The 16,828-nt window shown below is 42.5% G+C and overlaps 1 protein-coding gene across 1 annotated transcript in view; it reads right to left on the bottom strand.

Annotated features, from left to right (window-relative positions):
• Window positions 1-16,828, bottom strand: part of med13a (mediator complex subunit 13a) — a 106,285-nt gene that overhangs the window by 72,374 nt on the left and 17,083 nt on the right. Inside the window, exon 3 of the mRNA XM_069668971.1 lies at window positions 2,920-3,088. Coding sequence (XP_069525072.1) covers window positions 2,920-3,088 — 169 coding nt within the window. The remainder of the gene's footprint in view (window positions 1-2,919; window positions 3,089-16,828) is intronic.

Here is a 16,828-nt window from a genome sequence, read left to right as displayed (position 1 = left end):
CCTCGACCGGGGCCCTGTGCGATCAGCACGCTGGGTAAAGAGGCAAAAGAGCTAGAAACAAGCCCAAAATATAGCTTAACAGAGATTATTCTGCTGCATTATGTTGTCTTTTATTCTGCCAGTTAAGTACAAATCAAAATGCTTTTCCTGGGAGATCCAAATCATTGTCTACAGATGCACATTGTGCCGATGATAAAGACGAGCTGACAGCAGGTAGCACAGTTCTGGCCAGTTCTATCGTGGACAGAGCAACTGGCCTCCACACACAGGCACGTGTCTTTGCACACACACACACAAAGTCAGCTGACTGGTAAATCTGGCAACAGCACCAAAACAACAGAAAAACAATAACACACCGACACATGCACACACAGAATACAGCTGGGAGTCAAATAACAGATTCTGTCTGCTGCAGTTGTTACACATGCAGCCATAAAGCCCGTCACATCTCACACTATAAGTATAATTATCCAACCATAATAAAAAAAGTATACATTTGAGCTCATACACAATAACTCTGTGTTATGGGGGGAGGTAGGAAGAGCCGAAAAAACCGCTGCGGTCATTTTCTCCTCACTACCCGCGTCTCCATCTCTTATCAATAAACCCAGACACAGAGGGCAACAAATCCAGCTCAGCAGATAGCAGAGAGGAGGTGGAGGATGTCTCTGTTGTACACAAACACACTGCGAGCGGGAGGAGAGATAGAAGGCAGACAGTGCCGGCGATCTGGCTCAACAGCACCTCATTCAGCCTCCTCTAAAAGTCTCATATCACCACTGAAATGTGGCACACAATGCAGGGATGTGCTGAGATGGTAAATCAATAAAAGGGCTCAGCCGTAACACAATTTTGCTATCTGATTGGGATAAAACTTTTGTCAATACCAATATGAATATTTGCACATTTGTGACTAGATAGAATTAACAGCGTATCACACAGAGGGAATAAACTCTACGCTCGCCAAGCTTGCATGCAGGACATTTAAACATTCAACACGTCATATCAGTGTCGCTTTTTTAGATCTTGGTCAATTTAAACGATTTAATTTCACAAGATGACCGATTTTAGGCAGCTAGTGAGCTAAAGTTAGCATCAGCTTGGCTCTCTGCCCTCAGAGCAGCGCCAAAGATACACTGAACGTGAAGCTATACCAGTCAAAAACAACTGAAGGAATGCTTGTTACAGTGGTAAACATGGTCTACCATGAGAGCTAACATTTAGTGAGGTGGGATGAGGTTTTCTGTTTGTTAATTGCTGAACAAATACAGCCATGCACTTTGGATACTGATCAATATAGGAAACATTATTGGGATCCTAGTTTTTGCCACTTCTCCAAGCACTTATCAATAATGTTAAGAAACCTGATCCATTTATGATACTTTGTTTGTTTGCCTTGAGTGCAAACAGCTGTCAGGTGCTCTCCTCTACAGGAGCCAAAAAGCCGCTGTCAGTCAAAGCTGGTGTTCTCTGTAATCCATAGAAGCAATAATGTTTGAAATTGGCGCCATAGCTGTTGAGAAAGTTGTACAAACAGCTCGTGGTTTTGCCCACACTCTACATTCCTACAACACCCAGCATGCATTGCGCCCCTCCCTCTGAAAGAAACAGCCCAGCGGGACGCTGGAGTGAAATACTATCGTTTCTCTGCAGGCAACGACTCAGAGCGGGACAGGATCTGAAAAGGCCGAGAATTTACTGATGGATTGTCTGAAAACTCTTCAGGTCCGCAGTCTACATTCAAACCTGACGATTCTGAACGAGACATGACATTGTCCTGTGCGTCCTAGACTGAGGAAGTGTAGTTTAGCGAGCGCCAAATTGCATTTTTTCCTACCATAATGGCATTAGCTCCCTATGATAGCATGATAGGACTGAGGTTGAAAATCGGCGAACTGGCCCTTTAAGCCCTTTAAGCGTGGTATTGCATTTAGTGTTTCACTGGTCTTAAACCACCACATCTGTTGGTTTTGGACAAAGGGAGACCTAATAATAATAATGGATATTGATCAATATAGAAAGGATTATTGTTCTCCTAGTTTGTGCCACATCAATAATGCTAAGAAACCTAAAGCGTTGATGAAACTGTGTTTGTTTGCCTCGGGTGCAAACAGCTGTCAAGTGCTCTCCATTAAACTGCAAAGCAACCTGTGAGCGATTGATAGATGCACGACCTTTAGGGCACACAGCACAGATAAACAGCAGCCAGCGGTTTCAACTGAACTAATAATGCAGTGATTTAAAAACTGAGTTTGTGAAAGGTAATTCTTCAGCTGTTTTCGCATCACTTTGCAGATGAGACTCACATCTAAAGCCCTGCTGCAGGATGAAAGCTGCCTTAACCTTAATGTTGTGTCGACCCCGTCGATTAAACATCATTAAACAAATTGTAGGAAGCAGCATTTAAAAACTATTTGACTGTCATTAAATGTTTTTACTTATTTTAACATAGCCTCGCTCTAGACTAAGTGTGCATTGTGCACATTATAAATTAAATATTATATGTGACTTATAAGATACTAAAACCTAGATCAGCAGCAAAAAGGCATGAACAGTAAACCCAGTGTTCAGTAGATGCTATGTAATATCTGCCTCTATCTAAAGCAGCCATATAAATACTATTTGAATCAAGTGTTGCCTGAAGGGAACAGAACTCCTAACCCTGGAAGTGTTGGTTATATAGCCTACACAATAAACTACACATAAAAGCTGTGAACCCTGTGTCTGCTGGAGCCTGAGCTGCACCAGAACACATAACAGCACAACAACAAGCGACATAACATGTCTAAAAATTGCAGCAGTACAAAAGAAGCCAGGATAAGACACATTTCCAAAGCGCAGGTACATGTGCAATGCAATGCAATAAAGGCAGAGGCGATGTGATTGAGAAATTCAGCCGAGCAGGTATTGCTAACGCACCTTTTGTTGATGGGCTTCTCATCCTTCTCGTACGGTTTGACGAACCACTTGCCGATGCGAACGAAGCTGCGATTCATGAGGCAGCGCTCCAGCAGGTTGTGGATGGCTTTGAACAGCAGCGTCCGACACTCGTAGGAAAGGCCGTTCTCCCACAGCCCATCGTCCTCGGCTGAGAAAGAAAAGAGGAGAGAGGCGGTGAGAAGAGTGTGCAGCTTTTAAAGTTTTTGTGCCATGTTAATAAAGCTTTAAGTAGTACTGAGGGCAAACAATGTCAATCTTTACACCACAAGCGCTCTGTTTAGACTCAGAGGGACAGTGCGTGTGCGTGTTACTGCTGGCATGAAGCTGCCTTACACTTCATCAGATGGCACAGTCACTAATATTCATTAGTGTGTGCTAGATTACATATGGAAGAGCCAACTGTCAAACCAAACATATTGCCACGTTACACTGCACGACATGTTGTTTATCACTCTGCTTTACCTCGTTTAAGAAGAAAAAACATATTGTTAGCAGAAAATGGGGCAACCCCCCTTAAAGGTGATGAGTCAGATCAGCGGTTAAGACGACCCCGAGGCAACCCTGAAGTTCATCCTTTGATCGCTGAACTTCTACTTTCAAGTTTTGTTTGTTCACAGAACAATGCAGAAGCAAGTGCATGGCAGACTGTAATCTTTATTGACAGAGTCTAAAAAATACTTCTCATGTTCTGGAACAAGATGATTTTAACTGGAGCCAAATTATCCACAGAGGCCTCCTCCTCTCCAAAACAAATGAACCAGGTGAGGAAACATTAAAAACATTGAATAAAGCAGCTTCACGTCAAAAATGTGTGTTTCTCCAACAGCCTTTGGCACAGACAGGAGTCCTGGAGAGGCTGCTAGCAGAGCTGCTGCTAGCTTGTTTGTAGACGCTCAACCTGCTTTAAGGTTGGGATTCCTTCAGTGTTCATCGTTCACAAGGTTTTCACTGCGAGCTGCATTACAACAAACAACCAGACCAGGTGATTAGAACGGTCAAAACACTATATAAAGTAGTTTAAGGTTAAACACTGGTCTCTCTGCAACGCTCTGCAGCCATCTCTAGTTCAGCTTGTAGAAACAACTGTCTCCAGAGCTCCGATGACTACAATTTAATTGTATAGTTAATAAAAAGTTGAAAAATATAAAGATTAGGGCTGTCACTTTTCTCAAAAATCTTTTATTAATCTAGTACTTAACTATTAATATTTCACCAGGTTCGAACGATATATCGAATTTCGAATGAAAAGTGACAGCCCTAGTTGTGATGCGGATTGAAACACTTGGCGAAGCAGTCGGCTGTAAACGGTTTTATGTCCCTCTAAACCAGCATAATTCTTCAGGCTACCATTGTGGCCAGAACTGACACATAAAAACAAAGTAAAACAGGATCTAACAACGCTCCCCTAAATAAACCTCTCACAGTGAAAGACAAAAATTAAACAGCACATTTAGTCAATTCAAAAGCAGTGGCAGCTTTATGAAGGCTGATACACAACTTTGATCTGGTGCTGAACGAGGCTTCGTATTTATCAACCAAATCTTATTTGCCTTCTTCGTGCAGCCGAAGAGGAAGGTAAGGTGACACAACTCAAACACACAGTGACTTTAGACAAGGCTTAAGACGGTGCATGTTAACACTGTACATGTAGTGACATCGACTGTTTCACACTGACTAAACACAGTGAATGAACTCGGCCCTGTGCATCACATGATGAAACACCTTGCAATTCCAGTCTGACAAACTTTCTGATAAACTGAGTAATTATGTTTCTAATCACACACACGGGGAACTCAGAATAGGATGTTTTGCATTTAACAATAATCAGTAAAGAAGAAGTTCAACCAGGCCGCACCCTGGCAATAAAGCAGGCCGTGTTACAATCCCTGTTTAAAAGGGACCTGCCAGTTAACACTGGACACGTTTACACAGAAACGGCACATTTCCTGGAATGCAAATCAAATCAGTCAAATCTAAAGTCACATCCGAAAGTTCAATTACCAAAAGCTGGCAAACAGGGAATGCAAATACAAACGCTGGTGATCTCACCGAGACAGAGAGAGAGGTTAAGTAGAAACCTGCAGCTGTCTGTTTTTAGGCCGTGGACATCTCAGGTGCTTTCTGCTCCTCTGCATACTCAGTTTTAATTTCAGGGTTTAGTTGTGTAACTACAAAAACTCCCGCTCAGCTCACTGGGTTTGTTTTTTTCATTTAACAGGAAAAACTTAAATTTACCTCTCTTATTTTTTCTGTTGAAATTTGGGCACTCATTTGCACACGGTCAAAAATAGATGTGTGTTTTAAATCTCTATGCACATGTACGGACATTAAATTGGTGCTTACATACTTGCAAATGCAATGTGTTAAATAGTGTCTCTCTGAAACTCATTATGATAACATATCTACAAAAACTATGCGCAACAAACCGTCATTGTTGCCGTTTCATGCAACAAATACACTGAATTGTATGGCTTGTTTTGAAGCATACACGTTTACACCTAGCGTCCACACTACTGCAGCCCCTCAAACGGACACTTTTGAACACTCTGATGCCTGATTGTTGGCTGTCAATTTCTGCACACTCGTTGTTAGTGATGCTGTAATATACAGGGGAAACAACAAGCCTTAAAAACAGGGGGAGATTTGGTGGTCCTCTCTATCTTTGACACTGTTTACAGGCTGGGATAACACCACCAGTACAGTTTAGCTAACAGAAAGCCACTGACACACTGCCAGCAATCTCAGGCTGCACTTATGAGTTTCAGTTCCACACCTGCAAAGACTTAGACTGTAATAAGTCTGCGTACGGCTCACAGAACTGTAATTATTTGGTTCATACGGCAGGCCGAACTGAACTGAGTGTCCTGTATCAAGCTGTTCAGGGTGGATAAACTCACTGTTACACCCATATCAGAACTGCTTTCTGAATCACATTCGGCGCTGGCCTGAATGCTGGTCTAATCTCATTAACAGCCACTGCTCACATCTTACAGCACTTAAGCTCCTTTCAGTCAAGTCTCCAGCAAACATCTCCCCAAGTGTGCCGTCTCCGCCTGAGCACAGACGGAATAAATACCGGCTGTGACCCACCCTTCATGTCAGTTTGGCGTGCAGCAGGGAGGCACGAGCCAGCCCAGAAGCAACTTAATCAAAATTTATTGAATTATTTACTAAACCAATGGCATGCTGAGCAACGCAGGTGGAGAGATTTTAAATTCTGATGATTCCCAGGCTATCAAATAAGAAATTACATTGATTCCCTTCCTTAAAACGAGAGACAACACGGGCGCTGTGCCAAGCTGGCAGGTCTGAAGAGCTTGTTTAAGGAGCCGCTGAGAGCTTTAATGCTTTCCTGGGTTCAGAAAAACAGCCAGCTATGCTGCTTGAATGCAATTTGCAATTTTATCAGTTGGAGAAATGTAAAAAGGAGCGTCACTTTTAATTTCAGACGGGAAAAAAAGATATCCCATCAAATGCCACAAAGCAAGTTCAACATTACATCCGACCAAAGGCAAAATACCTCAGGCTAGCAGCCAAGAAAAAGCAGCCTACGTGCTCGATAAAATTGAAAGCAGCAAACTAATTCATCAGGTGCACACAAACCTTGAGGATAAGATCAGGAACACAGAAAAACAGGGCAAAGGCAGGAAAACGGGCAGGAAAACAGCAATTTCCTATTAAAAATTAACAGCAACTGCAGGACAGAAATAAATCAACAACAGTATGAAGTGATTTAACTTTCCAGAAAATGTGGATGTGATGCATGAGATCAGGAACGCTTTCAACAAGTCTGCTTTTAGTGATTTAGCAGCTGGTCTGATGATCCTGAGAGACACGGCAGGCAAGAGGGCAAAAAGTCACCCAGAGACAGAAAGCTGGCCTGCTTCAGAAAGAGAAAACTAAACAGGATTCAGGCCAAACTCTAATGCTGGAGAGACAGATCAGTGTGACTGATAATGCTAGAAAGAAAAGGGAGGAAGTGAGGAGAGCAGCAGGGCTCAAATCTGTAAAAGAAACATCAGCCTAGCTTTCATTTTGCAGTTAAATTTACTGTCAGTCCGACTTGAGTCCACCTTGGATGATGCCTGTAAACTGACAGAAACCTCCCTACACCTACCGCCATGGAAATCCCATCTGCTTAACTCTGCCAAGACCACATCTGCCCGGTACCTCCTCCTCCTCCTCCTCCTCCTCCTCCCTGTCGCCTGCTCCTCCTCAGTCTCTCCCTCCAGCGCCGAGAGGCTCTAAAACAGGCGTCTGGTTTACATCAAGTGTTCCTAACGACCTCATGTTCATCATGCAAAGCCTGCTGCAACACTCTCTGCTCCAGACAGACGGAGACAAAAAAAATGTTGCAGTCAGAACCCAGTGTTTTGACACTCACTCACACTAAATGGCAATGCAGCTTACAAACTACTTTTCAAAATAAAAGCAAACATCCAGGGCAGGGCTGGAACCTGGCTTTGCCGTTTTTGTGGAGGAATCCCCAAGACCCATGTTTTTGGTTTTGACCTGACACATTGACGGGGAAACAACTCCAGTAGGTTCAGGGAAATATTTAATAAAAACAACACAAAAAGCCTTAAACAATATGACAACATCCCTGAAGATGTTTCTTTTTCTTGCTGCTTGTCCGTAAGTGAAACACATGAACCTTCTTTAGAACAAAAGAAGCCTCAGCTCCCAACATTAGTCAACATCAAAACATTGTATGTCATTGTCAACCAATCAAGTTGCAGTTTACATCCACTATATATATATATATGTTTCTCACAGAATGACAGTGTAATTCTCACAGGGTGGGAAGTTATATTGGATATATGTCTGTTAAAAATATTTGAATGAATACTATGGATGCAGGATATTATCTGCACGTTATCGGTATCTGCAGATAATGGCTTAAAAACATATATCAGCATTGGCAGATGTGTAATTTTTCTGCCGATATTTTCCACCGATAAAACAAGGCTTTAATTCTGCCTAAGTGCTCCATGATTCCCTGAAAAGGCTTGATGTAATACTACAACATTAACTCTGCACGAGTGTGAGCGCACACTGCATGCACCACGCCTCTTCCGTCGAGCGTGAAGAAGGGTGCAAGATGACTGCAGCACGGCAGTTTTTCAAAGTTTCCGAAACAGACAGCAAGGCTGATTTCATTTCATGTTTTTGTTCTGTGCAATTTGCCCTAGTTGTGGCTGTTGTCAGGATTGTCTCAGGGAGAGCATCATCCAAGCCTGTCTATGAATGTATGAATATCACAGTTTTATTTGAAAGAAAATGTTACTTACAAATAAATATGGCATTATATATTTCCCAGTGAATGTGTACATTTTAAAAAGCACTGTATTATATTATTTCTGCATCTGCCAGTTGTCAACTACAATAAGAGTAGGCATGATATCAGTTCCACTACAGGGGAGACTTGATGTTCTCCGGAATAAGGTGGAAAAAAACATGTGCCTAATATATCGGTATCGAAATCAGCAATCGGCAAAAAGGGTTGGAAAATATCCGCATATGGGATATCTGCAAAATGCATCCCTAATAAAGACATTACCCTTAAAACAAACCCTCGGCATAGTTGGGCCTACATTAAACAGGAATGGTCACACCAACCTGATTTAAAGGGGTGACATGCGTTTCTTTGCAAAGCATGTAAATGTCAGTGAACCCTGCTCGCGACAGCAGGTCGAACAGGCACAAGAGGGGTGGAGCGAGGAGAGATCGTCCACTAACTGGTCGGGGACGCCGTCGTTCAAGAACGAATAAAAAGGTAAAAATAAACAGGAAAGAATAAAAGTCCTTCCAGGCGTTGCTGAGATTTCACGTTCACACAAACACTTTCTTTTGACCCTTGAATGTATATTTTTAATTTTCTGCCTTCAACCATAATTGTGCTTTAGATGTATTTAGCATTTATTTTGTTTATTTTATATTTTTATCACTGCTTCTTTTATTCTGTAATATATTTTATTATATTGCATATGTCTTTGTATTTATTACCCTTTTAAATGGAGCATCCAAGCTGAAGCATTTCACACAGCTGTACTTGTGTAACCGGAGTAACAATACACATCTTGAATCATCATTTGTTAAAGAGCGCGGTGTGACACTTCATGCGAGTACAGACAGTTTGAGCTGCAGAATAAAAAAACTTAACACTCAACTATGTAACAAACTAACAGAACAAACCGTGATATAATCTTATCGGCCTTTGTTTGCTGTAGTTCAATGAAGCATTTGCAGCAATTAACAATTATTTATTTATTTATCTAGAGATTATTTTCCTGAAATATCAATTCATTGTTTTGTCTATAAAATGTCAAAAAATCATGAGAGCTTTTATGACTTAGAAGATGATATTTTTGAAATGCTTGTTTTATCTGAGGAAAGTCCAAAATATGATCGTACTATACATGACCTCACATCATTACAATGGGATTTAACAAATGTGTCATTTAGGGATGCAGCGCTCGAGAACATTATGGCCGAAACTGATACCGATGTTTAAAACATCATCACCAATGTTTTTTTCAATAACTGTAATTTTTGCCCTCGTCTGGATAAGGGGCCAAAATTGACTTTAATTATAAAAAAAATCCATTCATTCAGGCCTTCATCACACTCTTAGAGAAAGCATGAAATCAATCTTTCAAATTCTACATCTTTTTATTTAAACTTCTTTCACATAAAAATCATCTTTTTTCAAAGGCCTGAAAAGCCTCTTTAGCCTGTTTTAGAATCACCTGGTCATGGTACATTTTTCAGTGCTTACATAGCCTAACAAAAATCTTCCTGAAAACATAAATACTTTTATGTCACAATTAAATTTACTGCACAATTAAAGCAGTTAAATATTAAAATCATTGTCTACTGCCATCGGCGCGGGCCACCTTATTTGCCGATGGGCAGAGGTCTGTCAAATCCGATGTTCAGCCGATGCATCCCTAGTGTCATTCTTTGATGGCAACAATAAATAAGTTGCAGATAAGTTTTCCATAAATCTACAAATATATTCAGATCCAATGCTAACACACATAAATGTTTTATACATACATTAACGTATGTCTGCATTAATTGCACAGGGCTGCCTCCCATTTCCTTTTTCTTTACTTTGCAGCTTTTAAGTGTAGTAGATGATGATGAACATTTTTTAAACTACCTTGGGTCCCTAATTACCTCTTGCATCTGTGACCCAAAATTCCAGCTTGGTGACAGATCTGTGAGCGCACGTCTGATGTGAGGGCGGGGAATTGTGTGCTGTGGTCAGCTCACGGGGCGAAAGATGAGTGGCCTCATTTAGACAAAGATTTATGAGCTCAGCTGATGGCTGGGACACTTTCATGTCTCTGCCTCCTGTGCAGCAGGCTCAGATGAGCTGACCTTTATAAGAGCTCTTAAGCGGGTGCACAGCGGCTCTAATAAGAACACTAGCATCGACTGCGAGCAAGTGAAAACATTGTTTTGAGCACGGTGACAACAACATAAATATCCTACTCTAGTGTCTCAAAGTGGCACGTGAGTGTTTCTGCAATCTATAAAATCTGTAAAGAAAGTTTTAGAATTTAGTCATAACTGAGGGAAATGTTTTTGAGGACCCCCCACCCCCAGTTGCTCATCTGTGTAGAAGCAATTAGAGCAGCAGTCGGTCATTAAACAGCAAGATTAATGCCTTGTGATTGACTGTGCTCAGGGGGATTCTACCAAGCCTGGCCAGAAGGTTTTCTCCTCTCCTCCACTTCCTCCTCCTCCTTTTCCTCCTTATCTGCAAGGAAAGAGAGAGAGGGAGAGAACCAGCGGTGCTCTGTAAAGTCTCCATTACTAATTAATGAATATTTCTTGAGCAGAGAGGGAAAAGAGGGATAGATAGAGAGAGAAGAGAGGGAGGCTGCACCCATGGGCCGGGGCTGCATGCATGGCCGAGTCCCTGCGCTGTGCCAGTCAATGGAGATCCATCAGAGAGAGCAGGAGAGGGAGATGGAGCAGGAGGGAAAGAGGGAAGTGGAGGGTGGTTCACAGGCAGGAGATTAGCCCTGGAAAATTGATCCCCAAGCACAAAAGCCATTGGCCCCCTCTACTTTTTCCTCCTAAGAGCTGGTCTGGGTTTATCTATACATCATTCCTTGCATTACCCACTGAACTTTAGAGCCATCTATGAGGGGGAATAAAGAAAGCAACACAAATCATATGCCACGTTTAACCACGTGTTTCACAGGCTAATTGCAGGAATAGATGCTAATAAATGTATCTTATTTTGTAATATAATTTAAAGCTTCATATTTCACTCTGTGATACCTGTGGAGTAGCTTAGCATAATTAAAAAAAAACTTTCTCACACTGGTGCTCTGTGCAGGCACTCATACAGCCTCTGTCTGAAACAACTCAGACAGCTCTGTCCCTTTAAGAAACCCCGCCCCTACAAGCCCACTTTCTTCTGATTGGCCAGCTCTCCAAAGCCTGCTGTGACATCACAAAGGGCAGCATGTAGAAAAAACTGTGTGAAACCTGTCTTTCACAGCAGACTGAGCTGTGAATGGGGATTACTCTAACATACTTTTACTTACAGATTTGAAACTTCACCCACGTTTAGTGCGGACATCCAGCATTGTAGATTATATATATGTCTTAAAATGTGAAACAGCATAATACCCCCTCTTTAAGCGTCAGTCTCACGGGCCAACAAGCCTCTAAATTTGGCAAACTAACCTTAAAAGGCAATTTAACACCACTTAACAAAGCCTTCTGTGGCTTCATTAAAAGACGTTGACACATTTTCTCATAGAGTCTTAGTTCAGTATTTTTGCACGACAACATTATGAAGGTAGGTTAAAGTTGTCCAGCTGCTGTATGAGTGTGTCTGCTACACATGCTCAAGCTGTTTTGCTGCTGGAGCAATTAAAGAGCCCAGGCATTGGCCTTCGTACGCTAGCAAGGAAGAGTCAGGATGTTGGCCCGTACTGAAGAACTTGGTTACCACACCAGCCCACTTACATGTTATATTTGGTGGAGTTTCTTGTGGCCATGGGCCGTTGGGACATGGTAAATGTCGAACCCCGAATTGTCTTTGATATTCATCAAAAGCCTCGCTGTGACCACAGCCACCACACCAAACAAGTATGTACTTCCAACAAAACCCCACAAAAACTATTTCCAGGCTTGTTTCGTATTGATCATCTAGTATAAAAATAACAATTTGCCGTTTGCTGAGACGAATTCAAGAGAAAATGCAGCTTTCAAAGTTTTAACAGGGTGGTTAAAAATCGTTAAAAAGCAATGTTTCCCAATCGATAATTACAAGTCAGTTTCTCCATTAGTTTTACTCATTCCCAGCACTTCTTGGCCCTGACTCTCTCTGACTGTCTACATTAAAGCTGCTAGAACCCCCCTGTGCATGTTTACAGCTGAAGTGTGGAGATTTTAAGATTCAGTTTTGACTTTCGCAGGCTGTCAAAGTCAATAATATTTGGAAATTTGTAAGAGTGAGTGGCATTTCTCCTTTCTGAATCCTTGCCTGCGGCGTCTGCTGGGCTGCAGTGCATACAATGGGCCTTACATCATTGCAGAACTGACTCTGTATCACATCCATTTGTGTGTTGTCGCTCCTGTCACCATCCAAGAGAGCCAAATATGCCATTACAATCTTTAAAATAGGATTGCAAGTGCACAGTCCGACAACCATAAAACTGATGGCTTGACATTCGGCTGCAAGAATGTGGCTGTGTAATGGACAAACAACAAATAATCCAAAGAGAGTTTCTCAATGCACACAACAAGTGACAAAGGCAGATAGTAGTACTGGCGGGCTTTAGCTTGATGGAAATGAACAGCAGGAAATGAGAGCAAGAGTTGCTTCATGGGGGCAGTTATAAGAAAATAAACATGATTTATTGAATTAAATGCAACTGGTGTTTTAAATTAACAGCTGTCTAACTCAGATTAGGAAATAAAGTGATCTCAAGTCTACCATTAGCATGCCACAAAACCAATAAGTCAACCTGCTGGGTGATTTCAAAACGGCACCGTCTTAAAGTACCCTAAACCAATCACACATGAATTTATAAATGCCTTTTAATGTTCAGCGTCCCGCACGCTTCGCAGCAGTTTCATCTGTAGGTGTGTTATCTTAGATTCAGAAACAGTTTCCTGTATTGGATATGAGCGGTCAGTCACATGACTTCAAGGAAAGCAGGAAACAGGTCTGTTTCTTTTCACTAAAGGCTGGCTGATGATCCATTAAAGCTTGTGCCAAAGACAGTGAAAGCTGACACTGCTCTGCCCATACTCAACAACTACGTGTTGCACGGGTGAATAATTTCAGCTGGAGAACCCAACGTTCAAACCCACTTCATGCCAGGATCAGCCAAATGTGCAGAGGTGAGTGAGGAGCTGGTGTTTAAACTGGTCTCTTTTGTTTTAATTATTCATTCGCAACACAACTGGGTGCAACACTTACATTTACAGAGGCCAGGCGGGTGATTTTACACAGTTTCAGACCTAATCTCTGTCCATGCTAACACACCTGAAAAACCATATTACAAGAGCATCCATGTACGCTTGGCATACTGGTGTCAACAAGCACACGCTAAAGAGCCATGCAGGGCTGATAACGCCGCTGGACATACAAATTGCTCACATTAAAGTATAAGATGCAGAAACAACAAATCAGCAGCACCTGTAATGAGTTTCTCTTGATGACTTAATCACTCATTGTCGGGGCTGGTGTCATTTGTATCCTTTGGGAAACGGTCACGTGATCTAGCCTCCACAAGTCAGCTAAAAAAAAAGTCATGCCCGTTAACAGACAAATAGTAAGCACATGTGGGTGTTTGCATCGTGTCCCAGGGTCAGTAGCATTTTCAAAATACTCTGTTTTAGAGGCTCCAAAAAAGGCCGGAGTAGCATGGACGCTAGCCATTAACGTAGCAAAAGTTAGGCGTGTTATTGTGGACGGAGCCCTCCAATATTTAAACGTTTATCTCGTCCATCCGCGTCTTCCGAGGCCAGCTTTCACAGCGCCTTCGAGTGTTGCTCTACTAAAAAAGCGCTGAACACTTGTGATTTCAAACATTTTGTTGGGGAAAAAGCCAATTATTTTTTTGTCTGTTTATTTTCCTTATTTTTCATTCTCTGTTTTTGGTCTTTTTGACACACAATCAACAGCAGATCAGGTTCTTTTATAGACAACAGAAATCCAAGGCACTGAAGACAGTAATTCCAACAGATGTTTGGTTATTTGAATGTTGTTGAAGTTTGTTGTCAACACACATCTGTATTCTGCAGGTGGTTCTTCAAACAGAGCATCTCTCACAGATGTAAGGGCAGTTCAATAATTTTGAAGCAGAGAGATATTCAAAGACAGGATAAAAACAGTCTGACCTGAACAGTGAAACTTTCAGCCCTCGCAGACTACTGAAATATGCCCTTTGGAACTGAATATTGTGCCCTGAGGTGCAAAGCGGGGTTGTTTTTGCTTCACCCTTGATTCAAACAGGCACAGAGACGAGTGGTCAAACAAGAACAAAAGAAATACTGTGAACTCGGCAAAGCTAGAAAAGCTCCAAGACTAAATTGCATACCAACGAAAACCAAAACAACTATTGTGGAAAGCAAGCTCATGAGCTCACGAGTGCTGCTAGATTGAGCTTTTCTTCCCTCAGTCTTTGAATACATCTCCAAAAATGTGTTCATCATCAACTGGTGGAGGAGATGGACATTTTAAACGCAATCCTCTTCTTCCCTTCCCCAACATTTTCTCTCTCCCTCTCATTCTTTACAGATCCGACCCAACGCCGAGGAATGAATATATGTGTGAGCTGCAGGGACCACAGTGGAGATGGATCGCTGATAACCTGTTCTAGACTGCAGATGACCGTCTGTCCTTTCAACCTTCACCTTAACACCTAAAAATACACGCCATGCTGCTCGAAGAAAGGATCATACATGGGTGGAAATTTCACATTCTTACAAGATAGCTGCACAGGAAATTCTACCACTTTGGTAGCTCCATCTTTATTTCTGTTCTTATGTTTACATTTGACCTGACCAAATCATGGTACAATATCCACACCAAGCAAAGCAGACTAAAGATTGCTTTCTACAACATTGCAGTCGTCTTGGTCTCTCAAGGGGGGTTTATTTAGGAGTAGCTATCAGCGTAAATGTCCTGAGAACGGAACTACAGTCTTCATGGGAGGCACTGCTCAGTGACATTGAATCTGTAACAGCCAGCCTACGATATCTTATCTCTTCATGAAGAAACAAACGCAGATATATGCTCCGTTCACTCCGCTAGAATTTTCCAAGGAGCAGTTGGAAATGGGTAAATCTCTTGAGTGCGACCAGGGAATTGGTTGCAGCACTAGAACAAGAGACAACTCTAAGGTCAAAGGGTACAAAAAACATCAAGACAAATGCATGGACCTTGAGAGCTGGAGCGGAGACCAAACTTTAGGCTCATTGGTATCGAGAAGGGACCCCAGGCCGGAGATCCCACAAGATAGCCGCACCAAAATTAAACATATCCATCAAATCAGACCTTTGCTAAAATGTTACACAGGTAAAGAATGGCTGCGTCATGAAGCCCACCGCTGTAGAGTCGCATGCAGCTGGGGGAACAGGGAAGTAGGTAAGACCCAAAAGGGAAACGTGGTGCCAGACGGCCAGCAGTGGAAACCCCAGTGGGAGGCTGTCGTAAAGGGGAAGGATACGCTGAAGGGTGGGAAGAGGGACCAGGACTAGCAAGAACTCTAGAGAAATGTAGGACAGAACAATTAACCCTCACATCTAGACAGACATCCACTCCTTATTCCAATGCAAAAATAAGATCAGTGGGTCTTTGAGGGGAGGAAGGGCAGTCATTTATTTTTTGCTTTGGATGCTCCTGGTCGGGAGAATCCATGAGCTTTTGAGGCCAGGGGACGATGAAGAGAGCAAGGCATTTGCATAACAATACACGCCTATAGTGAACCACTGGGGGAGGAATGGGGGGGCTTAATTCAGCTATGGCATTCACTTGTTGGGAATAATTTCTGTGCGTGGCCAGGGGAAGATTAGAATTGGTTTTCTCGTTGTGTTAGTACGAGCAAGGCGGGTTGTCCAACAGCGAAGAGAAGGGGCTTGGTGGTTACCCTTACATTCCTTCAATGGTGATTAAGTGTCAGGCGTTAAAAGATCCCTCAAGTTTTCCGCCCTTCACTACTCTCATCTCTCCAGCTCACTCCTTCTCCCCTCATCTCCTTGGAGGGAAGGGATTACTGGCACACGGGTATACAGAAATGGCACTTGCTCAAAATTAAAAGACTTTCACAGGCCGCTAATCTAATGAGGGTGGAAGGGGTGGGGGGGGAATGAGCAAGTGCCATTTCAGCCTGCCGAAATGAAAGGGAAAAAAGCGGATTTTCATGTTTACCGCCAGCATTGCACCAAAGACTAAAAGAGGCTGCAAAAAAACAGAAAGAAAGCCTTTTAAATTTCCCAAGACAGGCAAGAACCAAAGTCAAAAGCTATCCATCGAACTAGTGGACCAAAAAGAAAGAGTGAGGCGGTTAAAAGGCGACAACAGTTGTGACATTCCAGTTGAGTGCACAGGTTGGGCCGGTCCTGCTGGGGTCTGCCCTGCCATGCTAGCTGGTATTTGTCGATTCTCACCTCCTCAGGCAGAGCACCCAGGAGAGTCCACGAACGCAACAGACTGTCAATCATCATCCTGCTTCTTGGGCCATGCACGCAAACACTCTGTCGTAGCAGTGATCTTCAATCCTGGTGCTCAGAGCCAAGACAACCTTACATTTTCTATTCCATCACCACTCACATGTCATGCCCTCGTCCCAAATTAAGTGGTCTGAGAGAAACCAGCGGGAATGTGAGTCTTTAGGAGAGGCAGTAA

Source organism: Semicossyphus pulcher, unplaced genomic scaffold, assembly GCF_022749685.1.
Source record: "Semicossyphus pulcher isolate SPU_LCO1_2020_fin unplaced genomic scaffold, fSemPul1.0.p SCAF_10, whole genome shotgun sequence".
Taxonomy (NCBI): domain Eukaryota; kingdom Metazoa; phylum Chordata; class Actinopteri; order Labriformes; family Labridae; genus Semicossyphus; species Semicossyphus pulcher.
This window is presented reverse-complemented; position numbering and strand designations above follow the sequence as displayed.